This window comes from Centropristis striata, chromosome 10 (assembly GCF_030273125.1).
Source record: "Centropristis striata isolate RG_2023a ecotype Rhode Island chromosome 10, C.striata_1.0, whole genome shotgun sequence".
Lineage (NCBI taxonomy): Eukaryota > Metazoa > Chordata > Actinopteri > Perciformes > Serranidae > Centropristis > Centropristis striata.
The window spans coordinates 19,538,895-19,565,973 of record NC_081526.1 but is presented as its reverse complement, the minus strand read 5'-3'; the positions used below and the strand labels follow the sequence as shown (position 1 = coordinate 19,565,973).

The following is a 27,079-nucleotide window of genomic DNA, read 5'->3' as shown; positions in this document are numbered from 1 at the left end:
TCCTTTTTTTCCTCCTCACCAGAGACCAGTAAGGTGGACTATGTGCTGTTCCAGGCAGCCACAGCCATCATGGAGGCGGTGGTGCGGGAGTGGATCCTGCTGGAGAAGACCAGCATCGAGTCACTTCGGGCGTTCCTCCTCACCTACGTCCTACAGAGACCCAAGTAAGACAGAAAGGAGGAGGCGTAATTAAACCCGTGTGTGCTTTACAGGTCTTTTAAGTCACATTTTTAGACCATCCATTGGTGAGCGGTGGGATTTGGAAGAACATCGATTGACCTCATCTCCTGTTACATAAACCACAGAAACCTGTGATTCAAAAGCCTTAAATATTCATCGAGCCTGTCAAATCCCACATATATAATAGGGTCTTTTTAATGAGCTATGTAATACAAAAATAAGCATGTAGTCTTTGTAACTTATATAGATGCCAATTGAAATTGGGTTTCTCCAACGAACAAGAAATACTCCTGAAAAACTAGATTGTCAATTAAGATTTTGTGCACTTAATGAGTTTAACATTGGCATTAGATGGCCTGCAGGTCCTCATACATGGAAAGTCTAGGCTGAAGCTCATAATCCGCTGTTTCTTCATGTATCCAGCAGAGAACAAGAGCACACACTAATTTTATATGTGTCGTACAAATTACAGAAACTGGAATCCATCAAAGTATCTGACCTTGTGAAGTGATAGGTTACAAAAGCTCTGTTCAACAAACACACTTGCAGGATTTCTGTTGACTTTTGTTTGAGGAGCAAGAAAAGAAAAATGCAATAAAGTGAGCTTTTTTTTCTTTGATACAGGCCAAAGAAAATAAGCTGCAGCTGTGACTGAACCCTCAGATACAACATCACAACTTTCACTTTGTTTTTCTTGCTGTTCTCAGTCCCGGCTGGTGGTCAGGGTTGTTGCACTTACTGTAAGTTTCTCTGGATCAGAGCATACATTTAATAACTAACAACACCTCCTTGCTTCCCTCTCCAGTCTCCAGAAGTATGTCCGTGAGCAGATCCTGCTGGCAGTGGCGGTCATTGTAAAGAGGGGCTCTCTGGACAAAAGTATCAACTGTAAAAGCATCTTTCACGAGGTCGGACAGCTCATCAGCAGCGGGAACACCACAGTGGTGAGAAAAAAATTCTGTGCTATTAGTGCATAACATATTTAAAGTGTTGGTACCGTTTATTACAGTACTGTTGTATAGGACTGTATTGGAGCTAATAAACTGGCTTTTGCGGCTGCTAAATCTGCACAAATTAGACAAGAAGAAGACATATAATTCTCGAAGCCCCGTCAAGACATGAAATGCACCCCAAACTGCACTGCATTGTGTCTTGGTGCTCCTATGCTATTTTCTCTCTGGATTTCGCACCATACAAGTATTGGCATTAACCTGGATATTTAAAAAAAAAATTAAAGACTGATATCATGTTAACAATACACATTTTTAAATATTTTCTGTTTCTTTCCATTTTTGCTTTTAATATTTCTTCCATTCAACAAAGTTGAAAATGAATTTGTATTTTTATTATTTATTTTTTATTTGATTGATTTGTTTCAAATTTTCGATATATATTGCAATAATATTATTCTTAAATCTGATATTGTGATAGTCCTAATTTCTATGTTTTAAATGAGGTAGTATATATGGGTGGTTGACGTGACGCTCAATTTTTGTGTTCCCAGTGACAAATATTACTCAAATTTGATAATATTTCATTAAAATTAATGTTTTAATATGCAGTTCATTCTTCTACATCTAATCCATCTGCAAACAATGAGTATCGTTCTTCAACTATGCAAATATTCTGTTTTGAACATGACATTTGTCCACCGGTGCAACTGTACTAGGTAGCATTACTTATCTTAAAACAACTGTAATTTAATGAAAAATTAATCTAAATACATTAAAATACTTGAATGCATGTCATACGAGTGTTTACTTAATGAATCTAGAGGATATAAGTGTTAAGGTCCCTATGTAGAGTTATTATGACACATTACATTTTGTCTGCAAAACTGGTGTCCTCCTGGAGCAACGGCATTATGTAGATATAAAACAGGCATTAATGTGACCACCCCATTACTGAGAGGGGTCCTTCCAGAATCAGGAAGGACAGAAGACATCTCTGGAGTAGGTGGACTGCACACAAGATCACTTCTGTCTCAAATATTTTCATAATATTACTATTTCCGTGCAGTGTTGGAACTGGTCGTCTTAAGGTAGTCCTTTGGTACAACGCAGTTTAAGTATTGATCTGAATATTTTTATCAATTTACATTGATTGATAATTGAAAATAATGTAAACCTTAACACTGTTACTCAGGATGAAGAATGTCTCTCATATAGCTAGTCCGCAAACTAGCATTGATTTCGAAAATGTCCACTGGTGAAACGCACTGTCCTATAGTACAACATGAAGTCAGTTTCACTTATTTTTTTCCTTTACTCCTATCATAATGAAAATTAACATAGTGAAAGCAAACATGTAAACAAACATTTTTTGTATTACAAGTTTTATTGAAAAATTAGTTTAAATATGCAAAAGAGATATAATCCGAGTCTAAAAAATGAATGGAGGTTAATGGTCCTACCTGGCTGACGGGAGCTTCTCTGTCCTGCTTGGGGATTTCTTCTCCTCTGTTGCCCCCCTCACCTGTGGGGTCCCTCAGGGCTCTATACTAGGTCCCATCCTCTTCCTATTATATATTTTACCCCTAGGGGACATCCTAGTCAAACATAACATCTCCTTCCACTGCTTTGCAGAAGATGTCCAGCTATATCTGCCTCTTAATGTTGATGGGCAGGCTGCACTCCAGCCATTGCTTGATTGTCTGGCTGACATCAGATCATGGATGGGTGCAAACTTCCTCAACCTTAACGAGAGCAACTTTTAATGACTAATTTAAGTAGCTTTTTTGCATTTTCTCTTAACCTCAGAATTTGAGGACAACACAACTCAAACCTTCCTTCCCTGTTTTGTTAAAGCTAGTTTGATTTCCATGTTGAAAGTGAGAGGCTGAAATGACCACCAAAGAAAGGTCTAGGAAGTTTAGGGAGAGGCTGAATGAAGATCCTGAGAGGAAAGAGAACTTCCTGAGAGAGAGACGCGGAAAGTAAATTTGACAATGTTTGATAATTAATTTGACTTTGTACACGACATGGGCATACTAGTACTCTGTTGTCCAATGGTGCAACGGAATGTCCTGTGGTGCAACAAATTGAATTGTGAGTGGAAAAGGTATTTTAATGAAAAATGTATGTAAAAAGTGTGGGATAGTACAATAATGTTATCATCACTATGCAGCTATAAGGATGAAATGAAGATTCCTTGGGTTTTATACCAATTATAATGAACGTAACCCAGGCATTTGGGTGAAGTCTCTATGTGTACATCTTATAGTATATAAATAACATAATTCTGAATTTTTTGGGGGTATGTTTGATGTGGAAATATAATTGGGACAAACTAATATGCCTTTGGCTTATCAATCTTATCTGTCCAACATTCTCTGAATTAAATAATGACATTCTTTATTGTGTTGCACCGGTGGACACATTTTAGGACTACCACACCAAAAAGTGAATAATATGTAAAGAATTAGAAATGGACACATTCAGTTTTGAATTATTCACATATAAGGGAATATAATTATATATCATTTGACATATATTTTTGAATTATTATTTTTTTCACTTTGAATTTGAGTTCACGTCAACCACCCATATATATGCGTACTACTACTACACACACACACACACACACTTGGTGCTAAATTGGCCACTTTCTGTGCAATGATTAAGAAGCTACCAAGCAGTAAATCAACTAATTGAAATAATTATAAGCCATAATGTATATGATTCTGAAATCATATACATAGACATTCTGCCTAATAAGTAATTTTACTTTTGGTATTATTAGCATATTTCCAGCTAAATACCGGTAGAGGAGCTGCAGCCAATGAGAGGGCAAGGCAAAATGTTGTAGTCTGTGATGTCGCTGATTAGTCTTATAGTGTGAAAACCACAACAGCTTTTCCTGAGTACAAGACCGGAAGTTGTTTCAACTTGGCAGTACCTGTAGCAGAGTACTTACACTGTTATATTGCTACTTTTCCCTAAGTATAAGATCCAAAACAAAGACTATGTGTATCTGATCGAATCTCTATTTAGCCCTATCACAGAAGACACTCTTTGGTGTATTTAAAGAATGAATGAGACAAACAAAATTAATCTGTTTGTCACTTGATGGACCACATTTGTGCACTGGTTACAGACCTCCTGCATGGGTTCTGGCTCAGATTACAGAGAGCTCAGTCTGAAAATAAAAAGTGGCACAAAGGCCGTACTGGGAAAAGAAAGCTCCGGGCATTTTACTGTGGTTCGAACAAAGTATAATAACAAGTGCCTGTTTTCTTTTGCACTCAAATCAATTTTGTGTACAAATTCTGTCAAAGTGCATTTTTATTCAAAGCTATTTTTGGTGCTGTGAACTGTTTGGGTGGCCTAATGGTTCACTTTAACTCTGCACAGTGGTGATTCCAGCATGAAGGCAAAATATTTGTGATGGTTGTTTGTAAAACGATATTGGCACGACTTTGTCTAAATGCTGCTCTGTTATGAAACAAACTGGACATCTCCTCCTAATCCACTAGATGGCACTATTTAATTTGTTTCCTTAACCAAACTCTGATCTAGAAAAGGGCAACTGTGTGCCCAAGCAGGCCTGAAAGCAGGTGATCCCACTCATAAGATGCACACGTTTTTATTTGCAATTGCCTTAGTGTATAGGTGTATCATTTATCCATGCATAGGTTGTAAGAGCCGTGCACCAGAACAGAAATATATCCATACTCCAAATTTCATAATACATGCCAAAAAATCAATATACTTCACTATTTTGTAGGAAATAATGCAACATGTGCACTGACAGAAGCCAATTTCACTGTGACTCTGGAACATCATAGCCAATACATTCTCCCAAAAGAGAAAACAAAATGTTATTCCAAAGTTTTCATAGTTGTATTTGTATTTGTATTTTTTTAGATCTGCCTCACCACCAACCACAGCTTTTTTTAAAAATGTTTTGCAGCTGCTCCATTTCCTTTCTTGAGCTGCATTGTGGAGCAATATTGTACATCAATAGCTCACTCAAGAATCAAGCTGCATATTTGCTTTCTGCAGTATACTTACTTTTTATTTTGTAATTTTTCTTGGGTTACACACACATACACACACACAAAACTTTTTTTTGATGAATATGTAGTATGGAATACCAGTACCATTCTTTCCACATGATGCACAGTCAGGCAAATTTTTCCTGACTGATGACTGTTGCTTTAGTTAGTATGACCAAACTGATTTTTCGGGCAATTACCGGTTTTAAATGACCAGAAAATAATAATACAATTACTGATATAGCGGTTTTAAATGACCAGAAAATAATAATACAATTACTGATATAGCGGTCAATGTGGTGAATTTTTTTTTCATCTGGAATAAAAATAGACCTTTTCTATGTGGATTATGCACCAATATGATTATGCAATGGTACTCAGAAAGCTGCTTTTAACAAAAAACATTTAACATTGTTATATATTGTTCATACTATTTTTTGTATATTATCAACTGCATGATGGTGGAAGGAACTTTTTTGGAAAAAAATGTGATTATGACACAATGTTTTCTTGTATCTATGCATATCAGATAATATATATCTGTCTTGTTCTACTAGTTAGACTTCAGTAGTAACTCTTTGTGTGACTTGAATGACTTGTGTATAACTCTTTTGTGTTACATCTGACCTGTGTGAACTCTTTCTGCTGCAGCAAACCCTGGCCTGCTCCATCCTGACCGCTTTGCTCAGCGAGTTCTCCAGCTCCAGTAAGACCAGCAGCATCGGCCTCAGCATGGAATTTCACGGTAGCTGCAAACGTCTGTTCCAGGTTCGTCCCAACCTCATTTCCTACTCTGTTTTCATGTGCCGTCCAGCAGTAAAGAAAGGATCATTGAAGTTCAGTCTTTTTCGCTGAATCTCACTTTTTATTCCTAAATTCATCCGTCTTTCTCCACTTTCTTTTCTTCTTGCAGGAGGACGGTCTGCGTCAGATCTTCATGTTGACCATGGAAGTGCTGCAGGAGTTCAGCCGCAGAGAAAACCTGAATGCCCAGATGTCGTCTGTATTCCAGCGCTACCTGGCTCTGGCCAATCAGGTCCTCTGCTGGAACTTCCTGCCACCCAATCATATCCTTTCTTTGTCAGAGGCTGATGGGGAGTCTTACAGCTGGAAAGGTCAGGATAATTATTTTAACAACTTGAAATCTTGACTTATGACTGCACAAATCCTGCAAATGTATTGTGAGGATAAATAGGTCAGTCTCTGGCTAAAGAAAATGTGTGAAATGGCAGTTCATGGCTTGCCATTTCGCATGTTGAAATATTTGTTATTCTGAAAAAAACTGTTATTTTACAATGTAATTGCGCCTAGTTGGGCACAGTTTAAACATTCCTGTGGTCTCATATTTGTGTTTGTAGTTTTAACCATCAACTTTTATTGGTTTGAGATTTTATTCATCAATTTAATTGCTGAGATGTGGCACCATGATGCAAACTTTTCCAAGAAAATGTATTTATGTAAGCAACCAAACAGCCAGATGATGAGGTTATAACTATTCTAATATATTATTTAAAGTACTTGAAGTAAATAAAAGGTCAACACTCACATTATTTTCATTTTACAAACCTACTTTACTGTTTCTGTCTAGTCAAAGTAAGTCAAAATGCAGTGAAGAACTATAGCAAAATTGAAGCTTTTCAGTGGCACTTTTTTATTATTCCCGTGTCTATAACGCCTTGTAAAGGTACTTGTAATGTGTTAAAATCTGCTTGTAGCACCGTATAAATATACAACCACGATTCTAAAAAAAATTTGATCTGTGTTTAACTTAAAAAAAAATCAGAATTTGTGTATATTTACAAAAAGAAAAGTGTATCAATTTGAACACTAAATATATTGTCTGTGTGACATATTTTCAATTTAAAACGGTACAAAGGAAAATATCAGTAAATCTATAAAATAACACACAAAAAGTTAGGAATTCAATTTATTTTAATTTCATCATTGCATTAGTATTGCTGTTTTGTAAAGCGTGTGTGTGTGTGTGTGTGTGTGTGTGTGTGTGTGTGTGTGTGTGTGTGTGTGTGTGTGTGTGTGTGTGTGTGTGTGTGTGTGTGTGTGTGTGTGTGTGTGTGTGTGTGTGTGTGTGTGTGTGTGTGTGTGTGTGTGTGTGTGTGTGTGTGTGTCAGTCAGTCATCCTCAGGAATGCATATCTGACCATCAGTTTTGCTTTGTAGTGGGAGGCACACATCTTTGCAGTTGGCCGCATTGTTGAGCAAACTCTGGCACTTAGTGTCTTTGGTGTGTGTGTGCGTGTGTGCATGGTCTCGGCTCATTACGGCCTAAATCCCAACCAGCCTGGCATCCTCTCTGCTTGTCTGAGGGGATCTGGAGTGGCGCTTTGCTGCCAGCCAGGGCCATGTATCACTTTCAAAGAGGTGTCTGTGCGTCCATCTCCGTATCATTCCAGCAGCCCGCCACCCCCAGCCTCAGCTTGTTGAGGCTCCCCTTGGTATGCCTGGCACGCTCTGTTTGATATGTGTGTGTTGTCTAAGGCGCACTTTTAATTCCTCTGTGTGTGTGCATGTTAGCTGTTGCAGTCAATTTTTTTATACTACAGTTTAATTTTCATTCAGAGTTCAGTATGTGTGTATTATGAAGTCACCAGAGCAGCTACTGTACATGAGAGGGATCTTTCAGGTAAAACCAGGATACTGAATAAAAATTAGCTATAGTTCAGGTGCTAAAATTTGCTCTAAGTTACTTGAATTGCACACATCACACATTTATTTTTTTGATATATCAGGCTAACTTCAGTTAAAACTCATTGAACAGGACTACTTTTTGACGTTTTGCATCGATGTGATGATTTTCCTGGTATTTATTTTATTGGCTAATTTGAAAAAAATTTGGTAATTTATAACTATGAATAGCTTTTCAGTTACATTCCCAGAAATTGTATTATACCACCAATAAACACTTAAAAAAATGAATAAACACACAAAATGAATCAAACAAATTAACAAAATAGATTAAATATACAAAAAAAAAAGGATTGAAACTGAAATTGAAAAGTCTAATCAGAAGGATTAGCACATATCAAATATCAAAATATGGAAACTGTAGTTTTCTTTTTTTACTGCTTAAATTGGTCACATTTTCACAGTTTTTTGTTTTTTTAGTGCTGTCTGTCTGCCACCTAAAGATACAGAAATCATTAAGTAAATTTAATGACTGTGGAGCATAGATAGCTGGATAATTCATTAATAAAATGAGGCATCAGGGTCCTAGTATTTTGGTTATAGAGCTGCAGTTTCTTGACGTTGGCGGTCTCAGAAATAGCTCATGAATTCTCAAATCAAGTGCTATTCTCCTTGAAATTCTGTGTGCATGTGAGTGTTTGTAAAGCCTATAAGTGTCTGGGCTGTTGTTGAAAAGGAGAACAGATTGATGATGACCACTGGGAGGCCTGAATGAGTGTGGCCGCCTGTCTGCAAGTGTCACAACACGCCTGTGTCTGTGTGATGAGATGTGAGCGTATGCCAGCGCTGGTATCAGGGGGCCTTCGCTTAATTGCGTTGTTGACAGCCGCCGCCTTCCACACACACATGGACCCGCACGCTCCTCAACCAGCTCAAAGAAACTTTTTAAAAAGCATTTCTCTTTCAGAGCGACCGAGCGGCATGCATGTCATCTGTCCTCGCTGCCGTCTGAACCCTTGGGCTCTGGTGTCATCTGGTGCAGGCACGCTCCCCGGGCGCCTGTACGACACCGTGTCACTCCACACCGGGCTTGACTCTGCCCAGGGTCGTGGTCAGGCCGGCAGCAGTCAGGTGCTGTAAATGGCTGTCCGAGCTGACAGATAGATCACCTTCGAACCGCTCTGCCTCAATCCTGCAGGATCAGTCTGCTTATCTGAATCCTCTTTGCATTGTTTAGATGTGTTTGGTATGTGAGGGAATCTTTTAATTCATCACTGCCAGTTGTGTCTCTATAAAAAAAACAGCTTTGTTCTGTAACATTGATTTTTCTCCCATCTGTTCTTGTCTTCACTTGAGAGGAATGTGTAGATTTCACGCTGTATCCGCTCACAGAAAAGCACGACCTTCGTCGCCTCTTCCATTGTTGTCTTAATGTCTGTTACTTGGAGTGAAAGGGTAGAAAGAGGCCCCTGCTTTTGGATTTTTTTTTCTTATTTTTAGTGAGATGTAATAAAAGCTGCTTTAACTTCTTTGAGAGCCCCTCAGCAGCCTTCAATCAGGAGTTATTCTTGTGCTGACGAGATGACTGTCAGCCTCACACTTTCTTGGCCCAGCTCTGTATTCTCATTAGCTGTTTCAGGGGTCAATTTATAGGCAGTTTGTCCCTCAGGTTAAGGTTAGGATTTGGAGCATGTAAGCTGATGCTGGATGTTTGCCTTGGCCCTGACCTGTATGGAGAATCATCAACTACTGCTGTCTAAACATGAGTGTGAGGGTAAATACAGATGGGTCAAATGCTCATAGACATTCAGTTCAAGCATGTAATTTTATTTTTGTTGTGACTTTTAACATCATAAAATACTTTCTTTTAAAAATAGCTTTGTTTAATACATTTAAAAAGTACAATGTAGAGCTTCATTAGGAACAAAAAGTATGTTAAACAATTTTGGGGACTTGCATCGTGTAGTTATCAGTAAACATGTGTCTATTCACATATTTCTATGGATATTTATGACATTAAAAAAATTCAATAAAACTTCAAATAGCTCAAAGAATGGTTTAATGCTGGTTTTAGGTGGGGTTTTTTAATCCTTTTTCTTCATCTGCAAATGGCTTTAAACTAGACCAATACCAGCAGCCATGAATTAAAACTTGCCTGATTGTATCTTACTTAATACTGAACTACATTTTGCAAGCAAATATTGCACTTTTTACTGCACTTAATTTATCTCCTAGCTTTAGTTACTTTGCAGTTATAGATTAATAGTAAAACATTTAAATCATCTAATAAATTATGATATATTGTTGAAGATGAAAGTACCAAGCAGTATGTTAAGTAGTTATAATGATGAACACTTTAATGCAACACTCTTTATAATCCAGTCATATTATGTACATAGTTTTGAAATATGACAATCTGCATGAGTACTTTTACTTTTGGCTCTTGGGTATATTTTGACACTTTTGCACTTTTAGTGAATAAGAGTTTGAGTGCTTCTTCCACCACTGCGTGTTACTGTAGTACAAGGTTATTTTCTTCTGTGTTGTTGTCGTGATGCACACTATATCCAGTTCATGAATTTCATGTATTTCCTTTTATGCTTTTAAACTTTGCTGCCTCAGACTAAGTCTCATGGCAGATGGTGCATTTTAAGCTTGTAATTCAACTTGTGTACGGTGAAGAAGACCCAAGAGTTGGCATGGGAAGCAGTAACCATTACTGAGAACTTGGTAACAATAACAAAACATGAAACTTGAAGATGATCAATTTAAAAAGTAGTGATTTTTTTTACTATTATTTGCCATGTTATTAATTTCTCTAAGTTTGGCTCATTTCTCTTCTTACAGTTTTTTAATAAACTTGTTTTCAATATGAAAAGGAGGCAGACTGATTTGCAGTTTATAGATTAAAAATATAATACCCTGAGGTCTAAATTACTGCATTCATCTGCAGCTGATCACTTCCTGTTTTAAAAGAAACATCAGTCTCAGTGGCATAATTGATATATTCTTGGTTTAATTCAGTTCTAGGAGAGTGAATGACTGCTGTCCAAACAGATGGAGGCCAAACAGTAGAATGAAATGAGGAGGGAGGGGGTGGGTGGGTCACTGAGGAGGTATTCCTGGACTGTTATTTCACATGGCGGGGCTGCAGGGGAGACTTAAAGCAGGATATATCACTTAAACCCGACCATGCGCCTTAGCATAGCGCTGCGCTTTTCGCTCGGCCGCTGGCAGACGCTCAGCCGGTCTTCCTGTGCAGCGGGTCCATCCTCGGTAAGGAGGATCAGCCGTAATGAATAGAGGATACAGGAGAAGCTCGCTAATCCGCAACCCTCGGGCACGAAGGTCGCTCAGGCCTGCAAGATATTGAGATCGCTGAGATTGTCCGCTTAAAGTGGTCATGAAAATACTCTCAAATTGATCTGTGAAGTGTTTTGTACGGTGTCTGCAAATTGTTGATGAAAGAGGAGCCGGAATGTGAAATGTGAATTTGATTAGTTACACAGGGGCTTAAACTATAAACTGTACCAGGGACATTGCACAATTTAGCCCATTTATTACAAATAACACACACTTTGCGTTACTCAACTATTAGCAAATCTTGTTTTTTTATGTTTCAAAGGAGAGAAAATTCTTGGGTGGTCGCTTGAATTTCCCTTTAGCAACATCACAATTTTAAATTCACTCATCCAGGGAAATAGCTCAACATTTCCGGATGGATTGGATCAAAATTCGTCAAACCCCAATGTTTAGGGGGTTCTGGTGTTGTCGGCGGGTATCTGGAGAGCAGATATCTGGACCAAGATTTCCTCTTCCTCTTCTTCTGCTGGTCCTTGTTTAAAGTCCTACTAGCTGTTTCATCAATACTTTTTGGTAGATGTTTTTGATCCATAAGACATTTAGGCTAACTTCATTAACATATCTGCATAATAATGCTGGTAAATTAATTTTAAAAAGCCATCATCAGAATATAGCCAGGATTTGATATCTGCATTTCAGCTAATGCGTTCCACCTCTTTTGCTCCCCACATGAACTGTTTACACTGCATGCAACCAAGCCTGCACAGACATGATTGATCAATACTATTCAGAATTCAAACGGAAACCCAAATGCTTCATATTAACTAATTCTGACGGTCCTTAAGTTTGCATGAAGCATCAAAAATGTAGTCTGCAATACTTTTTATTTGTTAATGATAAATACCTGGAAAATACTATATAGATTATCCAAATATCAGCATGTTAACAGGCTAAACTATGATGGTATACATGGTAAATATTATACAGCTGTTAGCTTTAGCTAAATCCAAATTTCTAAACTTCAGAGTCCTGAAGGCTGTCCAAATCCAGGATTCATCCAGTCTATAAGGGGCCTCAAGCAGACTTCCTGCAGACTTCCAGAGTCTCCTTGGGTCACAGACTTCCCTAGATTTTACTGGGGGTTTTTTAACACACAATTCATTGACATACGTAGATGACATTGTAGTTTTTCTAATTGCCTACGAAAAAAAACTAAACAAACTTATTATGAATGTGTCATTATTTGAATCATGTAGGCCTTGTGTAAGCTACAGAGGAAATAATCAAAATGTGTTTTATTATTGCAACAAGTGAAACAGACTTGCCTGTATGTCAGCCGATTTGTTGTTTCGAGTTTTCGCAGACATGAACACGTCACTGTATGTATCACTAAAGTCTGCAAGTCCAGAAGGTGGACATTTGGACTCAGCCAAATCATTGAGAGCTTGTTGGCATTCTGATGTTAGCATTTAGCTGAAGTACAGCCTCTCAAAGCTGCTAGCATGACTGTAGATTCTTGTTTGGATTAAGTTTGTAACAAAGTGACCAAGTTTTCAGAAAAGCTAAGCCTGATTTGTGTCAGAGTTTATTTTGTTGCCTCATGCAAACAAAAATGGTGTAGCTATAAATTAAACACACAAAGATGATGAGATTAAATTCTGGCGTTGACATATTTTGTTTGGTTTTGTGGCCCACATAATTCAGCCTCGCTGTGTCTCTCTCTCTCTCTCTCACTCTCTCTCCATTCAGCAAAGGCTCGGCTCACATTTGCTGTTTTGTAGTCATGTGGTTCAGCTTTTTATGCATCGCAACACATGTTGAATTACAGCCCATGAAGGAAAGAATGATGGCTTTTTATTGCAGCTATGCTCCCTCACGCTTTGAAGTGGTGAGCCGTGCATTTACGCACACTACCTGGGCTAAGGTTCACATGAGACCATAAGCGCTGCACGTCCGAGCGTCTGTCACTGAAGACGTGGAGCTGCATAAATGTCAGCTTGCTTTGGTCAAGTCAGAATAAATAGAATCAGTGCAGGAAATTAAACTTGAAATGCTGGTTGTTTCTCTGCCAGAGTCACTGGCAGTAACCAGCAGCAGCAGTCTTGTTGGCATTTGACTGGTGGCTGGTGTTAATTAAGGTATTACAGTGTGTGTTTATGTGTCTGTGTGCCTGCAAATTTGGCAAACACATGTGGGAACTAAACATGCGTGAATCTCTTTCACTTGATTTAAACCCGGTGGTTTTCATTGGCTGTGTATTAGGTCTGTTGAATGTGTGTGTGTCGGTCGGTGTGTCTGTTTATCTGTCAGTCCGTCTTATCTTTCCAGTGGAAAATTGACGTGTCACATTAGTTATTCTTGAGCCTGCTGGAAGGGTTGAGATGGTAGCAGGTGATGTCTTTTAAAAACCCACCAAACCCACAGCCACATGTCCTAGTCACTCCGCGCACATTACTCATCCTGGAGGCATGTTCAACACACACACACACACACACACACACACACACACACACACACACACACACACACACACACACACACACACACACACACACACACACACACAGTCCGTTTTTTTCCAGCAGAGCGGCAGCATGGTTGAAATTGTAAATTCACTTGTCAACTCAGCACTGAGATTTTAATCAAAATTCAAGAGCTTGAACTTAAAGCGAATACTTCAATAAACTGAAATACAAGTTTTAACTACTTTTCTTAGTTGTTTGTGTTGTTTTGAGAACAGTACATAAATGTTTTATGATAATTTGAGCACCAACTGAAAGGATTTTTTTTTGCCACATTATACTTTTGTTTTAAACCCAGGAAACACACAGTAAAGTAATCTAAAAGTAATAACATGTGAAGGAGTGAATAATTACCTACATGACTTCAGAATATTGAAGTGAAGAGAAGTTAAACTTTTTGCTTCCCAGTAGGGTGATTCAGTTGATGTAGCACCACAAGGACAGAAATGGTAAAGATAAATAAAGTTAAAAAAAATAATATAAGAAGACGTATTCAGTGTAACGCGAAAAAGAAGTCACGTTTCTGTGTAAGTTTGTTACAGCAGGAATAAAAAGATATGTTTCTTTGTATTTATTTTGAACAGAAGTGCAAGTGTCAAAGCCAAAATCATCTTGCTGGGGACTGAAGTAACCTAACATTTTGTTGAACTCTTTTTATTATATTAATAATAAGGAGCATTTCAAACACTTTTGTATTACACAGTAAGAACACTGAACACAAATTTTGACACTATCTGTTACCTTTTTTCAAATAATCAGTTTAAATATGTTGAATAATGAAATTGGCCTTATATTCTGCTTTCACTTCAGGCGCCCGGTTTCTCTCTAAATTAGAGTTTCTGTTTTTGGTGTCGCAACCTGTCAGACCCATTTTATGTCTCTATCCGGCTGTGTAAAATAATCGAAATAGCTGTGTAGTTATCATTCCTGAGGTCTCTTGTGAGTTTTGTCTCCGTCATATGATCTTTAGGAGGGTTTGTACAACCTCTGTCACTGAGGTGGTCCCTCCCTGCAGAGACGGCCTCCCGTCTGCAGGACTTGGTCAGTCCCACTTGTTGCAGGAAAAAAACGCCTCTCTCTGCCCTTATGTTAGATTATTTTTCAGCCTTGTATCTAAGAGATTTGCATGATAAAAGCCAGCTAGGTTAAGCTTACATTTAACATGGTTAATTTTGTGAAAATAGCATCAAGATTAACATAAAAGTTTCAGTCCAAGAATACTTTATTTAGGAAATTCTCCTTTCAATTGCTTTAAAGTAAAATTAACTTCATATTCCAGCACTCTTCTTACTTATTCCAATCTCCCTCTCATTCCTTTCCTCTTCAGAGAGGTTCAGACAGAGGTCTTCTGCCTCACCACGGCTATTTTTAACAAGGCCTGAAAGCCAAGCATCGGACACACACACACATAAACACACACACACACTCAATCCCACAGACCCTTAGACAGGTGCCAACTTTTGTGCCGAAAAGCGTGATGTGGTGTGGTGTGTTGTGGTGGGGTGTGTGCGTGGGGAGTGACTGGGCTGCTGTCGGAGGAATGCTTGACCTCGCCGGCTTCTGCCGCTGTTTGGCTTTGATCAAACATTCCTCTGAAAGTTTCCCTCCGCTGTCACCGAGCCGCAGGGCAGCGAGACAGTTCTGTGTGCGTTTTTATGTGTTTAGTGTGGGTGACGGAAGATGAGAGAAAGAGGGTGTCATTTTTTAGTATTCGATTTATTTTTTGATCCGTTTTACAAGCAGCAAAAAGAAGAAAACATTTGCAGAGTGTAAAAATATTGGAACAAAACCTGCACTAAGAAACAAATAATATTATTGGCAGTATAAGTTCTTTGTAGTTGTAAAAGTCATCCATCCAATATGTTGGATAATAGACAATAAAATAATACAATGCAATATTTTAAACTCTTAAAACTCCATTGATCCGGTCAGTCATTACAAATATTGTTGAAATCCGCACAACTTTATATTGTTATTATTGGAGATTCAAAAGTTATAAAATAAACCTTAAAAGTAAGATAGAAATTTAGAGAAAGAGGCTATTAGAAATTATAGTTATTTTGTTGGCATGTACATTATAGTGAACCAGTCATTAATTCAATTCTTAGATTGTAGGACCTTTCAAATGTGCTTTTACAGAAATATATAAAAATATTGAAACAATAGAGACCACACTTGGGAAATAAGAAACGTTGAAGTGTTCTTTAACTAAAAGAAAGTCAAACCAGCTGGAGTGCCCTCTTATTGTGACCTTTTTGGTAAATGGATTGAACAGGTGCACGTGGCTTTGACTGCTTTTTCAAAATAACCTCTTGACAAAGAGTATAAAACATGTAGCCTGTGTTCTTTATAAATTAAGACATTTTAACTTTCCAAAAAGCTACATTTCCCATGTCTTTATCCTCTAGGACAATTGTGGAGCAAATTTTAATTTATATGCAGTCTGACAAATCTGCTGACTTGTTTTGGTATGAAGCTTTCATCAGCACATTGTACGTGTTATAAGGACAAAGATTTGGTTTTTGCGGGGTGGTTAAAAGAAGCATTGGAATCTTAATTGGTGTGTGAAGAGAGAGTGGGTTTGTAAGATGCTTTGACTCAGAAAAGTGTGTGTGTTCTAAAGGATGACGAGTGAGAAAAGCCTCATTTGGCAGAGTGGAAGGAGTAGTAAAAAGGGGGCTGTTCTTGATGAGCTCAGGGAAAAGCATGTTGTTGGTGTGTTTAGTGGGTCTTGAATACAGGCAGGAAGTGTTGTGGCTGCGTGGGGAGAAAGTGTGTGTTGTGGGTTTGTGAAAAAGCTTGTTGGGTTATGTAGAGAAAGTCTTAAATAAGGAGACAGTGTGTGTGTTGTGGGGGTGTGGAGAAAAAGACTTGTTAAGGAGAAAGGGACTTTTGGATTAAGTTGATAAGTCGTTTTATATAAAACAGAGTGATTGTTTTGTGAGTGCAAATTAAGTTTGAAATCAGGCAAAAGTGTTTTGTTTGGGGAAGGAGACAGCTTCTTGTTAGGCAAAGAGAGAGTCTAGCTTTGGTATTGCAAAGCAGTCAGGAACAGAGACAGAGTGATTGGCTGAGGAGGGAGAGGGAGTGTTTCAGGGCAGTAAGGAGTCTCGAGGACATCTTGAAGAGGAGTGGACAAAGGCAGAGCAACGCAGAGCCTCGATTGGCTGCAGCCAGAGTGTGTCTTGTGTGTTTAAGATCTTGTGAGGAAGCAGAGGAGAGAGAAATCTGAGTGTACACAGGGAAGGGAAGAGGTGAAGAAGAGGACAAGAAGGAAAGAGGGCGAGTCAGAGGGTGAAGGATCGGAACAAGGGGAATCACAGGACAAGAGGGTGAGAAAGAAGGCAAGAGGGTTTTTTTTGTGGTTGATGAAGAGCTGACGAGGGAGAAAGAGAAAACAAAGCAACGAAAGAAGGGTGGGTGAGAAAAATAAAAAACCTTTTGTGGCATAAAGATTGACAGGATTAATGAGAGGGAGAGTTCCTAAACAAGTGAGGAGCAAGTTTCTACTGCCAGCCAAACCAAAGACTCACACACACAGAGACCAAAATACCCATTGAGAAGGAGCTTAGTGACAGTAGCTGGTGTTTTTGTGTGTGCCGCCGCTCCTCCTCTTCTTCCTACTCCTCCTCCTCTATTTCATGCTTTTGTTGGCCTTAACTGGCGGCGGGTCACTGGGGCGCCACTACATCGCCATGTTCGAGGCCACGCAGAACGTCATGCTCAAGCCGACGGAGACGTGGAGGGAAGCACTGCTGGACACCCGTGTCATGGACCTCTTCTTCACGGTGAGTAAACTGTCCATCACTCTGTGTGTTTATGCCTTTTATAAAATCTCCAGGTGATGAAATTGGTATTGGGTTTTTTTTGTTTTTTTTTGCTCCTGTCACATTTACGCAAAGTGGCCTGCAAAGTCCTGCACCTCTATGGAAGCGGCACAATTATGGCTAGAGATGTCTTTATTTGCCATATAAAACAGTTATATTTATCACAAATAATGCAAGTCTTTAAATATTTAATAAAAAAAAAAAAAGATTTGTCCAAGAGCCCTTGCATATTAACCAATGTTGGCGGAAGCATGGAGACTCCAGATTCTATACATATTGAACTATTTAAATATAACATCTCTTTGTTTTGTCCTCTCCTCTCTGCTCTGTGTAAATTACCTGCAGTTTAGTTCAAGTTTCTTTTAATTTTTGTCACATGCCTGTTGGTCTCAGCTTGACTTCAGGAGAGCAGAATTTAGTGTTTTTTACAGGATCTGGTTTGTGTGAGTTTATCTTTTGCGAACATTTTAATGAGACATGTTAAATTTAGATGAAATATGACAATTTTTTTTACTTTTCCTGATGAAAGTGGTCATTACACACATGATTCATTCAAGTACCATTGGAAAATTTTAAAGTAAAGATGTTTTTCTTTATGATAAATGGTGTGATTTTGGGGGATTTTTTTTCTGCTGATGGGGGTTCAGTTTGATAGTTGTTCGTTCTTGTCGCAGTTTTTAAAGTATGAGATTTTCTGAGTCACAGCTGTTTTGAAATTTTGTGTTTTACTGATGAAATCTCTCTTCCATTTCATCTTATATGGAATTGTGAAAAAAGAAAAGGATCTAATTTACTTGTGGAAACTGGTAGATGCCTCCTGTCTGATGTACTTTATTTTTCACTTTGTCAGTTAATCAGACCTTCTGATTTCCATCTATCTATCCATGTGTCTCCATTAGCAAGGTCTCTGTTCTGCTTTTCAACTGAAGTAGAGTTAATTGGACCTTGAAATTGTTGTTTAAGGATTAAGATTTGCAGTTGTGCCTTCTTTTTGCACAAGTATATAATTGTCCTGGTCATTTTCATTTTAAACAGCATTTAGTAAAGGAAAACCCTGACAAACCTGCAGATGTCTGGTTCTGTGATGTTCTTCATGTTTCACTTTCTCATCTAATATGCTTCAATCTGTCTGTATGTCCTTCTGTTTTCCATCCATCCATATCTTTCTGTCAGGGAGGTCTCTTTCTGTTCAGGTCTTTGTCTCACACAGTTCCATTAGTTTTCTTGTGTCCTGCTTTGCCCTTTCTCCTTATTCATTTTTATCCTGACCTCTCGATGGTGGTTTATTTATGATAAACAAAGAGAGACAGTTTGTTCTTTCATGTTGGGCAAAGAACTCTTGCTTGACCTCGTCTTTTTGGCGTGTGTTAAGTTTTTACTAGTTTCGTGGGTTTTTCGGACGCACCATTAAGTAGATTTATGGGAGCTTTACAGTGGGGTCGTGTTATTGTGTTGCTGTCCAGAGGACCGCCCGGTGAAGTAAATGTGTATTTTTGTGCAGTGACTTGTGTGTTTTAAGAGGCGGACCACGCTGGGTAAAACAAACGGTGTGGGAGAGTAGTGTGGAACAAACCGGTCAGTCACTCTTCCAGTCAGCATCCGTCCAAACCTTCTGGTGCCCATCTCCAGATATTCTCCATAACTCAGCCTTTTAGCCTCCTCCTGCCATTTACCGCTGCACTTCTTGATTTATATAAATATTATATTCATATAAAGTTATTGTCTTTTCTGGTAAAATGTCTTTAACATCTTGACAAGTCAGGGCTTTTGCCTGCCACGAAATTCTGTCCCACTTTCGTCATTCAGTAGCACATACACAGGTGAAGCTTGCAAACAGCTTTTGCAGCCACTAAACATGCGCAAATAAGTCAAAAAGAAACTGTAATACTCCATAAAAAGTGAAGTGCAACCCTAACTGTGCAGCCAAACAAATAACATCTGGGTGCTCCTGTAATATTTGCATGTATTTAAATTATGTAATATGCATACTTCTGGCACCACATTGGCCCCTTTCTTTGCAAACTAGCCTTGCTGCAAAATTCATAAACACAAGCCACATGCCAATAAAGTGAAAATAGCATCTTCAGAGAGTTAGTGGTAACTCAGTAATATTTGTTAGCCGTGTTATGGGTGTCATTGAATTATATTTTTTCTTTTATTCTCATCTTTGAATCATGTCATCTCCTTTTACAGTGGTAAGGTGTGCCTTTGTCAAAATAACTTCATTCTACATGTCTCATTTAAAATGTTGCTCGAAATAACCCATGTGGAATAACTAGATCCTGTTAAAAACAATAAATTCTGCTCCTCAGCGACATTGTGAAGCCAAACCATGATTTGGTCTGCTGAGACAAACGGTCACATATACACTGAAAACCTGTTTACACAGAGCAGAGAGGACAGGACAGGAGAGATTAAATGGTAAATGGACTGCACTCGTATAGCGATTTGATCCATAATGCTTTACACTACACACTACACTCATTCACCTGTTCACACACACACATTCATACTGGTGGCTGAGGCTACCAGGAAAAACTGGTGCCACCTGCCACCATTGGGAATTGGGAGCAACTTGGGGTTCAGTATCTTGCTCAGGGATACTTCGACATGTAGGCTGCCATGATCTGCGATCGAACCACCAACCATCCGGCCAGTATGTAACCACTCTACCAACCGAGCCACAGCCGCCCCGGTTGTAAAAGGTTGTAAGTAGAGGTTGTAAAAATGCAAATAGTTCAAAATGTATAAAATGTGGAGACCCAATTTGGGTACTTGGTTTCTTGCCTTCACATTTAAAAAAAAAAATATATATATCAGAGAAATTAAGTGTCTTTTATTTTTTACTGATTTGTCATATTCTGAGTAAAATGTAAAAAGACCAAAAAAAAACCTGTAACAGCTTGTTGGGATTCAGAGGGTTAAGTTTTATTCTGATGACTTGTGAAATATTTATTGTACACTCTAGAGATTGCTTATTTGTAGTTCTTTTCCATCTCTGTGCTTGATAATTAACCTTCATTGACAGTCTTGAAAAAGTTTCAGTCTGATTGTTGTGACTGACTTCACAAAGCAATCAAAAATAACTTATCGACTCTAAGCAGCAACTGTAATCAGAGGTTTGATGCACAAATATAATAGGGCTTAATCAAGGATCTGATTGGCTGCTCGCTGCAGTTTGGCATGAATAAAAATGTTTCTCATTTCTCGGTCGGTCCTCTTTGCTCCTGGCATCTGCAGGATGCTTGTGTTGGTTTCAGTTTTCAGGCCTTCGGTCTCATCTCGCGCTCTGGTATTTCTAGTAGCTCAACTGTTTGTTATTGTAAGGCTGCTGTGGCCCTGTCAGCTGTCTGTGTGTGTGTGTGTGTGTGTGTGTGTGTGTGTGTGTGTGTGTGTGTGTGTGTGTGTGAGACAGCATCCTCCTGGTGGTGTTGTGTGCATTTTTGTGTGTTGGCGCATATCTGTCTCTGTGGGATTTTGTCAATTCGTGTTTGTGTGTATTCTGTACACGGATCTGTGTTGTGCGTGTGTGTGTTTTTATTCAATTTAATGGGGTCCTCTGCTGTCTCAGCTGCTGCATCTCCTCAGCTGTGAGGGGTAACAGGTTGGCTCAGTGTGTGTGTGTGTGTGTGTGTCTGTGTCTGTGTCTGTGTGTGTGTGTGTGTAGGGGGTACTCAGAGACACGCGCCATCAGGGTCACAGTCCACAACAGACTGGTGGCAGGATTAGAGCCCAGCCCAAGGATTAGGGGCCCCTGTTAACAACCACAGTAACCCACCCATCACACACACTCGTCAGCCTGTTGAGCGGCTCTGAGCGGGGAGTCTCCGTCCCTCAGTGGGTGGGTGTCTGTCAGTCTCCCATTAACTGGCTCCAGGGCTCCATCACAGATCAGTGTTGGGAGCCAATAGGCTGCTGTTCTCATCCAAATATTCATGCTGGGTTTTTTTTTTTACTCCTACTCAAAGACTATTCAGGTTTTATATTGTAGTTTTGCAAATTGATACGTTAAATGCTTACGTCTGGGAATGCAGCAACATCACTAAAAGGAAAAGAAGAATGTGGAACTGTGCAATGGTGAGCACGTTATTGTAGCTTATAGAAATTATTAGCTAAATTATCAAAATTTAGTTATAATTATGGCTGCATAGGATTCATAACATTGGAGGGAACTGATCATTTCTTTTCCATATTTTTTTCAAATTTTCATATTCAGATGATCATATTGAGATCTCTACTGAACAAAAGATTTTTTTCAATACATCTTGCAGCACATCGATACCTAATACAGAAGTTATTTTGACACACATTTTGTCTCTAAAATAAATTGTAGATAGTGATTTGGATAATGCACTGGTGTATATTGCAGCCCTGGTTATAATAAACTACCAAATACTGGACGGATAACAAAAACATTTATTAGAATAATAAAATAATTGTATAAACATATCTCTCATATCTAGAATCAAACAAAAGCTCCAAAAAGGAAGCCCACAAAGTTTTCTTAGAAAAATTAAAATTGCTGCTTAAGGAATGACTATTTGCCCAAAGAAATCTTAGTCGATTAATCGCCTAATTAGTCATTTTGGTCTTCATTAAGAGGGGGAAGCCCTAATCACAAGGATGGCTCAGGTCAGTCTGCAAGTTCATTCATGATAATCACAGTACATCTGCAGAACAATACAGTATCACTGGAGCCAGATCATTAATGAGGCTGTTGGTTGCTGCAAAGCCTGAGGGCGACAGCTCCCTTCTGACTGACCTGGCGAGCATGTTTTGTTGAATTCAGCTAAATAATTAAACAGTTTTTTCGCCACCATTTTTGCTGCAGAAAAGGTGTTTTAATCTGATGTTTCAGGTGGCATTCAAGGTTTTTGTGGATAGCCTTTCATCGGTTTTCCACTTCAGCTGGTGATGGCTATAACTCAGGGACTCTGGGACGGATGAAAAGAAAGGACAGTTGAGAGGATAAGAAAAGATTCAGGGTAAATGCATGAGAAAGCAAGGAAAAAAGCAAAGGAGGAGGTGCAGGAAAAGAAAAGGGGATATATCATTTTTGAAAGACAAAGAAAAAAAGATGGAATAGAAAAAGACAATTTGGAGAGAGTGAAACGTGGATGCAATTTGCAGTGTGAGAGAGGGTTAGGGGTAAATTGTCTGTGGTAGATTGAAAAGGAAGAACAACCCCGATGATTGTTGGCCTCCTTCAAGATAAACACTCTCCACTTTTGTCGATTTTTAACACCTTGTAGCCACATTGAACACCTAACCTAACAAAAAGAAGAAGAAGAGAAAGGAGACGGCACAAAATTAAGTGTCTGTATTTTTGGCCGCAGCAGTGTTTTTTTTCTGTTTGTGCTTCTCTGAGTTTTTAGTTTCTGTTTGGCTTTGAGTGATTAGAGAGCAGCTTCAAATTGTGATTGAGTGTGTTCCCGTATGCAAACACAAAAACGCACACACATCCAAGACTTTTGAATGCATCTGGTTTATTTCACTGTGTAAAATTGACATGAACACACACACACACTACAGTAACACTGCAAACACATCTCAAGTTTGTACTTCAATACTTGTGCGGACCCTCAATGATATAGTGAAATCTCTACCCTAAACCATTACAAGCACATGCCTAAAGATGAATAAATAACCGCTAACAAACAACAAGAATATTGCCTGATACAGGCTAGTACTTATGGAGGAGACATGTGCAAGCATATGTGCAATTTTAGAGCTTAGCCACTAGAAAGCTGCATTTTAGCTTTGTGTCTTTGTCAGCCAGGTATCCGTAGTAATCCGTTGTGAGCTACATGTCACTATATCAATGAGGACTAGATAGTTAAATTGAACTTCCTACTAACACAGAGTCACAATACTCCGCTTAGCCAGACAGATGCACGTAACAATCTCGCAGTCAAACTATCGAGGAGATATACTGGTACATTTTATGAACCTCAAACTATAAGGTTATTGTCTGCAGTGCCCAGAGCTTTAGAGTGCCAGGGAGTAGTGCAGGCGGGCAGATTTCTGTATCAGATCTGTGCAGAGCACCGGAACAAAAGCACCAACAGTGTGATAAGGGCATGATGAGAGAAGGTTAGGGACGTAGCTGCATGTGTCCACGACAAAGTCTGCAGCATATGTCTGAGCCTCCAACTCTCCTGGATGTGTGAGCTTGTCAACAGTTGATTTGGTTAACAAGGGTCAGTTATCGGTCAGAAAAAAAATAGCTGCTGTAGCTGCAGTATGGAGCTTATACATGTCTCCTCTTTAAAACTGTGACTGCACCTACAGTCATTCCACTTAAAGAACTTAAAGACTTAAAGAAATTTGTCAAAAGTGAAGTCGAGATGGAACACGATGAAGAAAGGCTCACTTTCTCTGTCACAGTGAATTAAGAAAGTATAACATGCTGACTGCACACAATGAGTCTTATATTCTGTAATAGGTATCAGCGACATGACATTATATAATGTCAGACAATAGAAATTTGTCAATCATGGAAGACTTTGCCAGAACACTGTGGGATATGTTGCAACAAGTACAAACCCCCTTTATCACATTATTCAAGCATTGTTGCATCAATGTGTAAAAATACTGTCATTTTTCAATATTTCATCATTTAGATTATCCAAAAACGGGCATTCCAGTTTGTTTGTTTGTTTGTTTTTTTAATCAATAGTTTCTACATATTTCTATATATATATTGCTGTACTGATGCATGATAAAAGCCTACCCTCCTCGTCACAGAGATAGGAGTATGAGAGCACACAGAGTGAAGCATTTCGTGTTTAGCCAGTAAACACAATCAGTGTGGAGTGCAGGGACTGATGAGGCTGCAGCAGAGGCTGATTCTCTTCTGACTTGGCCTGCAGGCAGACAGTAACCCAATCTGAGAGAGGGTGAGAGACAGAGAGGGAGGGAGAGAGAGGCTGATGGTGGAGAAGAGAGCGAAAGACAATAAGTTGGAAGCATAGTGTTGATTTGAAAAAACAGAAAGATGAGCCTCTGAGCCCCCGAGGTAACAGACACCAGGCTTTGTCTCCTTCTATAAATATCATTCTCTTCCTCCCCTCCGCTCTCTTTCTCTCTCCTGCTGTGTCGTCCAGCTTCATCCTCTTTCCTTCACCCTCTCTCTCACCTCATTGTCTACCTGCCTTTCTTCAGATTGTTCTCATTACAGAACATTTTCTTACTCTTTTGTTTCGACTCTCTTTTCTCATCACTTATTGCCCCCAGATTTATTCTTTCTCCAATAGGGCCATGTGTTGAACCCCAATACTCGTTTTTTTTTTAATTCTAGTTCCAGATCTGCTTTTCAAATCCTTGTCCTGTCAAATCCTTTAGAAAATGTATTCAGGTTTAGCATTCATCTGTAATTCAAAGGTTGCATGATGTGGATTTTTTTCAGACAATGGCAATAACCGATAGCTAGTTGATTCTTGAGATAACTGACCATATTTGGTAATCTTTATATTTTAACCTTTTAACTCAGAGGATGCAGCATCCTCATTTTTAATGCCACAGTGTATCTGATGAAACTAGACTTATAGGAATCCATTGGTACCAACCATGCCTTGCTCACTTGTTGGAAAGGGGGTGAAATTGCACTTCAATCAAGGTTAATTTTAACAAGGGAAAAACTAATAACGCCATGGTGTTGCTCAAGGTCTTGGTTGTTTCTTAATTTGGTATTTTGAAAGGTATATATTGTTAATTTTTTTCGAAGTCACTAACGTAGACCTACTTTGGCTTTTATAGGGAATTTTGCAGAAGAATTCAAATTCAGTTCTTTACCATAATCAGTTAAAAAGAAACTTCAGTGTATACTCTGTACTCCCAATCCACGTTGATCTGCTGCAAACTATAATTATGTCAACTTAGAAAAATCCACTACTGGTCAATCTTTGTGTAGACATCATTTAACATTTAAGAATGCAGTTTTGATTTACATAATATTCCACTGAATTAGCAGCTATGACTACGCCACAGGTTACTGATACCAAATCCATTGATTAATCAGTCCACCATCATCTGAGCTGCATTCTCCAAATGTTCCATATTGTTGTATCTTGTTCTCTCTCTCATTTCATCCATCCCACTCCCTGCATACTGACACACACACACACACACACACACACACACGCACGCACACACACGTTGTGTATCTCTAACTATAGTCAGACTCAAGGCGACTGACATTACTGGCATCGCATGGATCGTTCGCTGGTGCAGCTGCTTTTTCAGAGCTCGCGCTGTTCAATCCTTTGGCCTTGCACTACCTCTCCCACCCCTCTCTCTCTCACTCACTCACTCACTCACCCCTCCTCCTCCTCCTCCTCCTCCTCCTCCTCCTCCTCCTCCTCCGGCTCCTCTCGCTGAGCTCTTCCAGAGGATGACTTCACGCTCTGGAAGAGAGCAGCAGCAGCAGCAACAGCAAAGACTATTGTGGCTACGCTACGTTAGCATCTAAGATCTCTTCCCAGCAGTGTGGCTTACAACTAAACGGGCACCCCAACTGGAAAGCGGAGAGAGGGGAGGAGGAGTTGGGAGAGGCAGTGAGAAAAAGAATTTGAAGGGAGGGAGTAAGAAGGGGAGAGGTTTTGAGAGGAGGAGCAGGAAGAAGCAACAAGGAGAGGGAGGTTGAAAGTTTGATTGCTTCTGCGATGGGGCCATGCGCTGGCATGGTTTGTGGAGCCGGTGAAGAAGCACTCACTCTGGATTTAAGAGGATGACAGCTCAAGAGAAGGGAAAAGAAAAAGAAAGCGGACTAAGGGCTCCGGCTGGCTGAGGAGAGAGCCACAGGAGGAAGGCAGCTGAGCTCCAGACGTCGTACTGCCAGTGGAAACCCATGTTGCTGAGAGGCTGTGATGACTCGCAGTGCTTTTACTGCTGCTGTACTGTAACGCGTGTGTCTGGCTGCGTGCACAGTTGAAACCAACAATGCCTCTTCTTTTGCTGGAGTGTGACAGCTCGGCACGGACAAACCCCCAAATCCCACATTCGAACAGAAGCTCAGAACAGAGATGAGATTGAATCGAGCAGATCTTCTTTTTTTTTTCCCCCATCACAAGCCGGATACGTTCTCCCACTCTGGGCTTGATTGAGGTTGTCTGTGGGCTCAGACGAGCTCAGTGATTGTTTGTTTGAGGGGGTCGAAGTGTCTGAGGAGACGGACGTGTTGAAAGAAATCAATTCGCCATTTCGCTTTCGGCTTGGCTTGCTCGGTGGTGGGAAACACCAGTGAGTATTAATCCTGACTGGAATCAGCAGGTCTGTTTGTGAAAGTGGTAACAGGACGATGAGGCAGGTTCACCTTCTCAATCTCGACTGACCAATTTCTATGTCGAAGTGGTATTCTGTGCGTAGTTTTTTATTATTATTTTAAACTTTTTTTTCTTTTAACAAGCGTAATCGTACAGTACAGTCATCTGTTCAGAGACGCAACACGGGCATAAAAGAAGGGGGAAAAAAGAATAGTGAATAGTGGCTTTTGAATTGTAATCTTGCACCCATAACTTTCTCCCTTGATTATGTTACTGCGGAGGATTGCGGCCTCGGCCAGCAGACTGTGATTACCTTCTTTAGCAATTAGAATTATGCGGGTTGTTT

The 27,079-nt window shown here is 39.4% G+C and overlaps 1 protein-coding gene across 1 annotated transcript in view; it reads left to right on the top strand.

Annotated features, from left to right (window-relative positions):
• The window catches only part of xpo4 (exportin 4), a 54,834-nt gene that overhangs the window by 3,021 nt on the left and 24,734 nt on the right, over nt 1–27,079 (top strand). Inside the window, exons 2-6 of the mRNA XM_059343255.1 lie at nt 23–164; nt 986–1,124; nt 5,828–5,944; nt 6,090–6,243; nt 17,319–17,431. Of these exons, the coding sequence (XP_059199238.1) occupies nt 23–164; nt 986–1,124; nt 5,828–5,944; nt 6,090–6,243; nt 17,319–17,431 (665 nt within the window). The remainder of the gene's footprint in view (nt 1–22; nt 165–985; nt 1,125–5,827; nt 5,945–6,089; nt 6,244–17,318; nt 17,432–27,079) is intronic.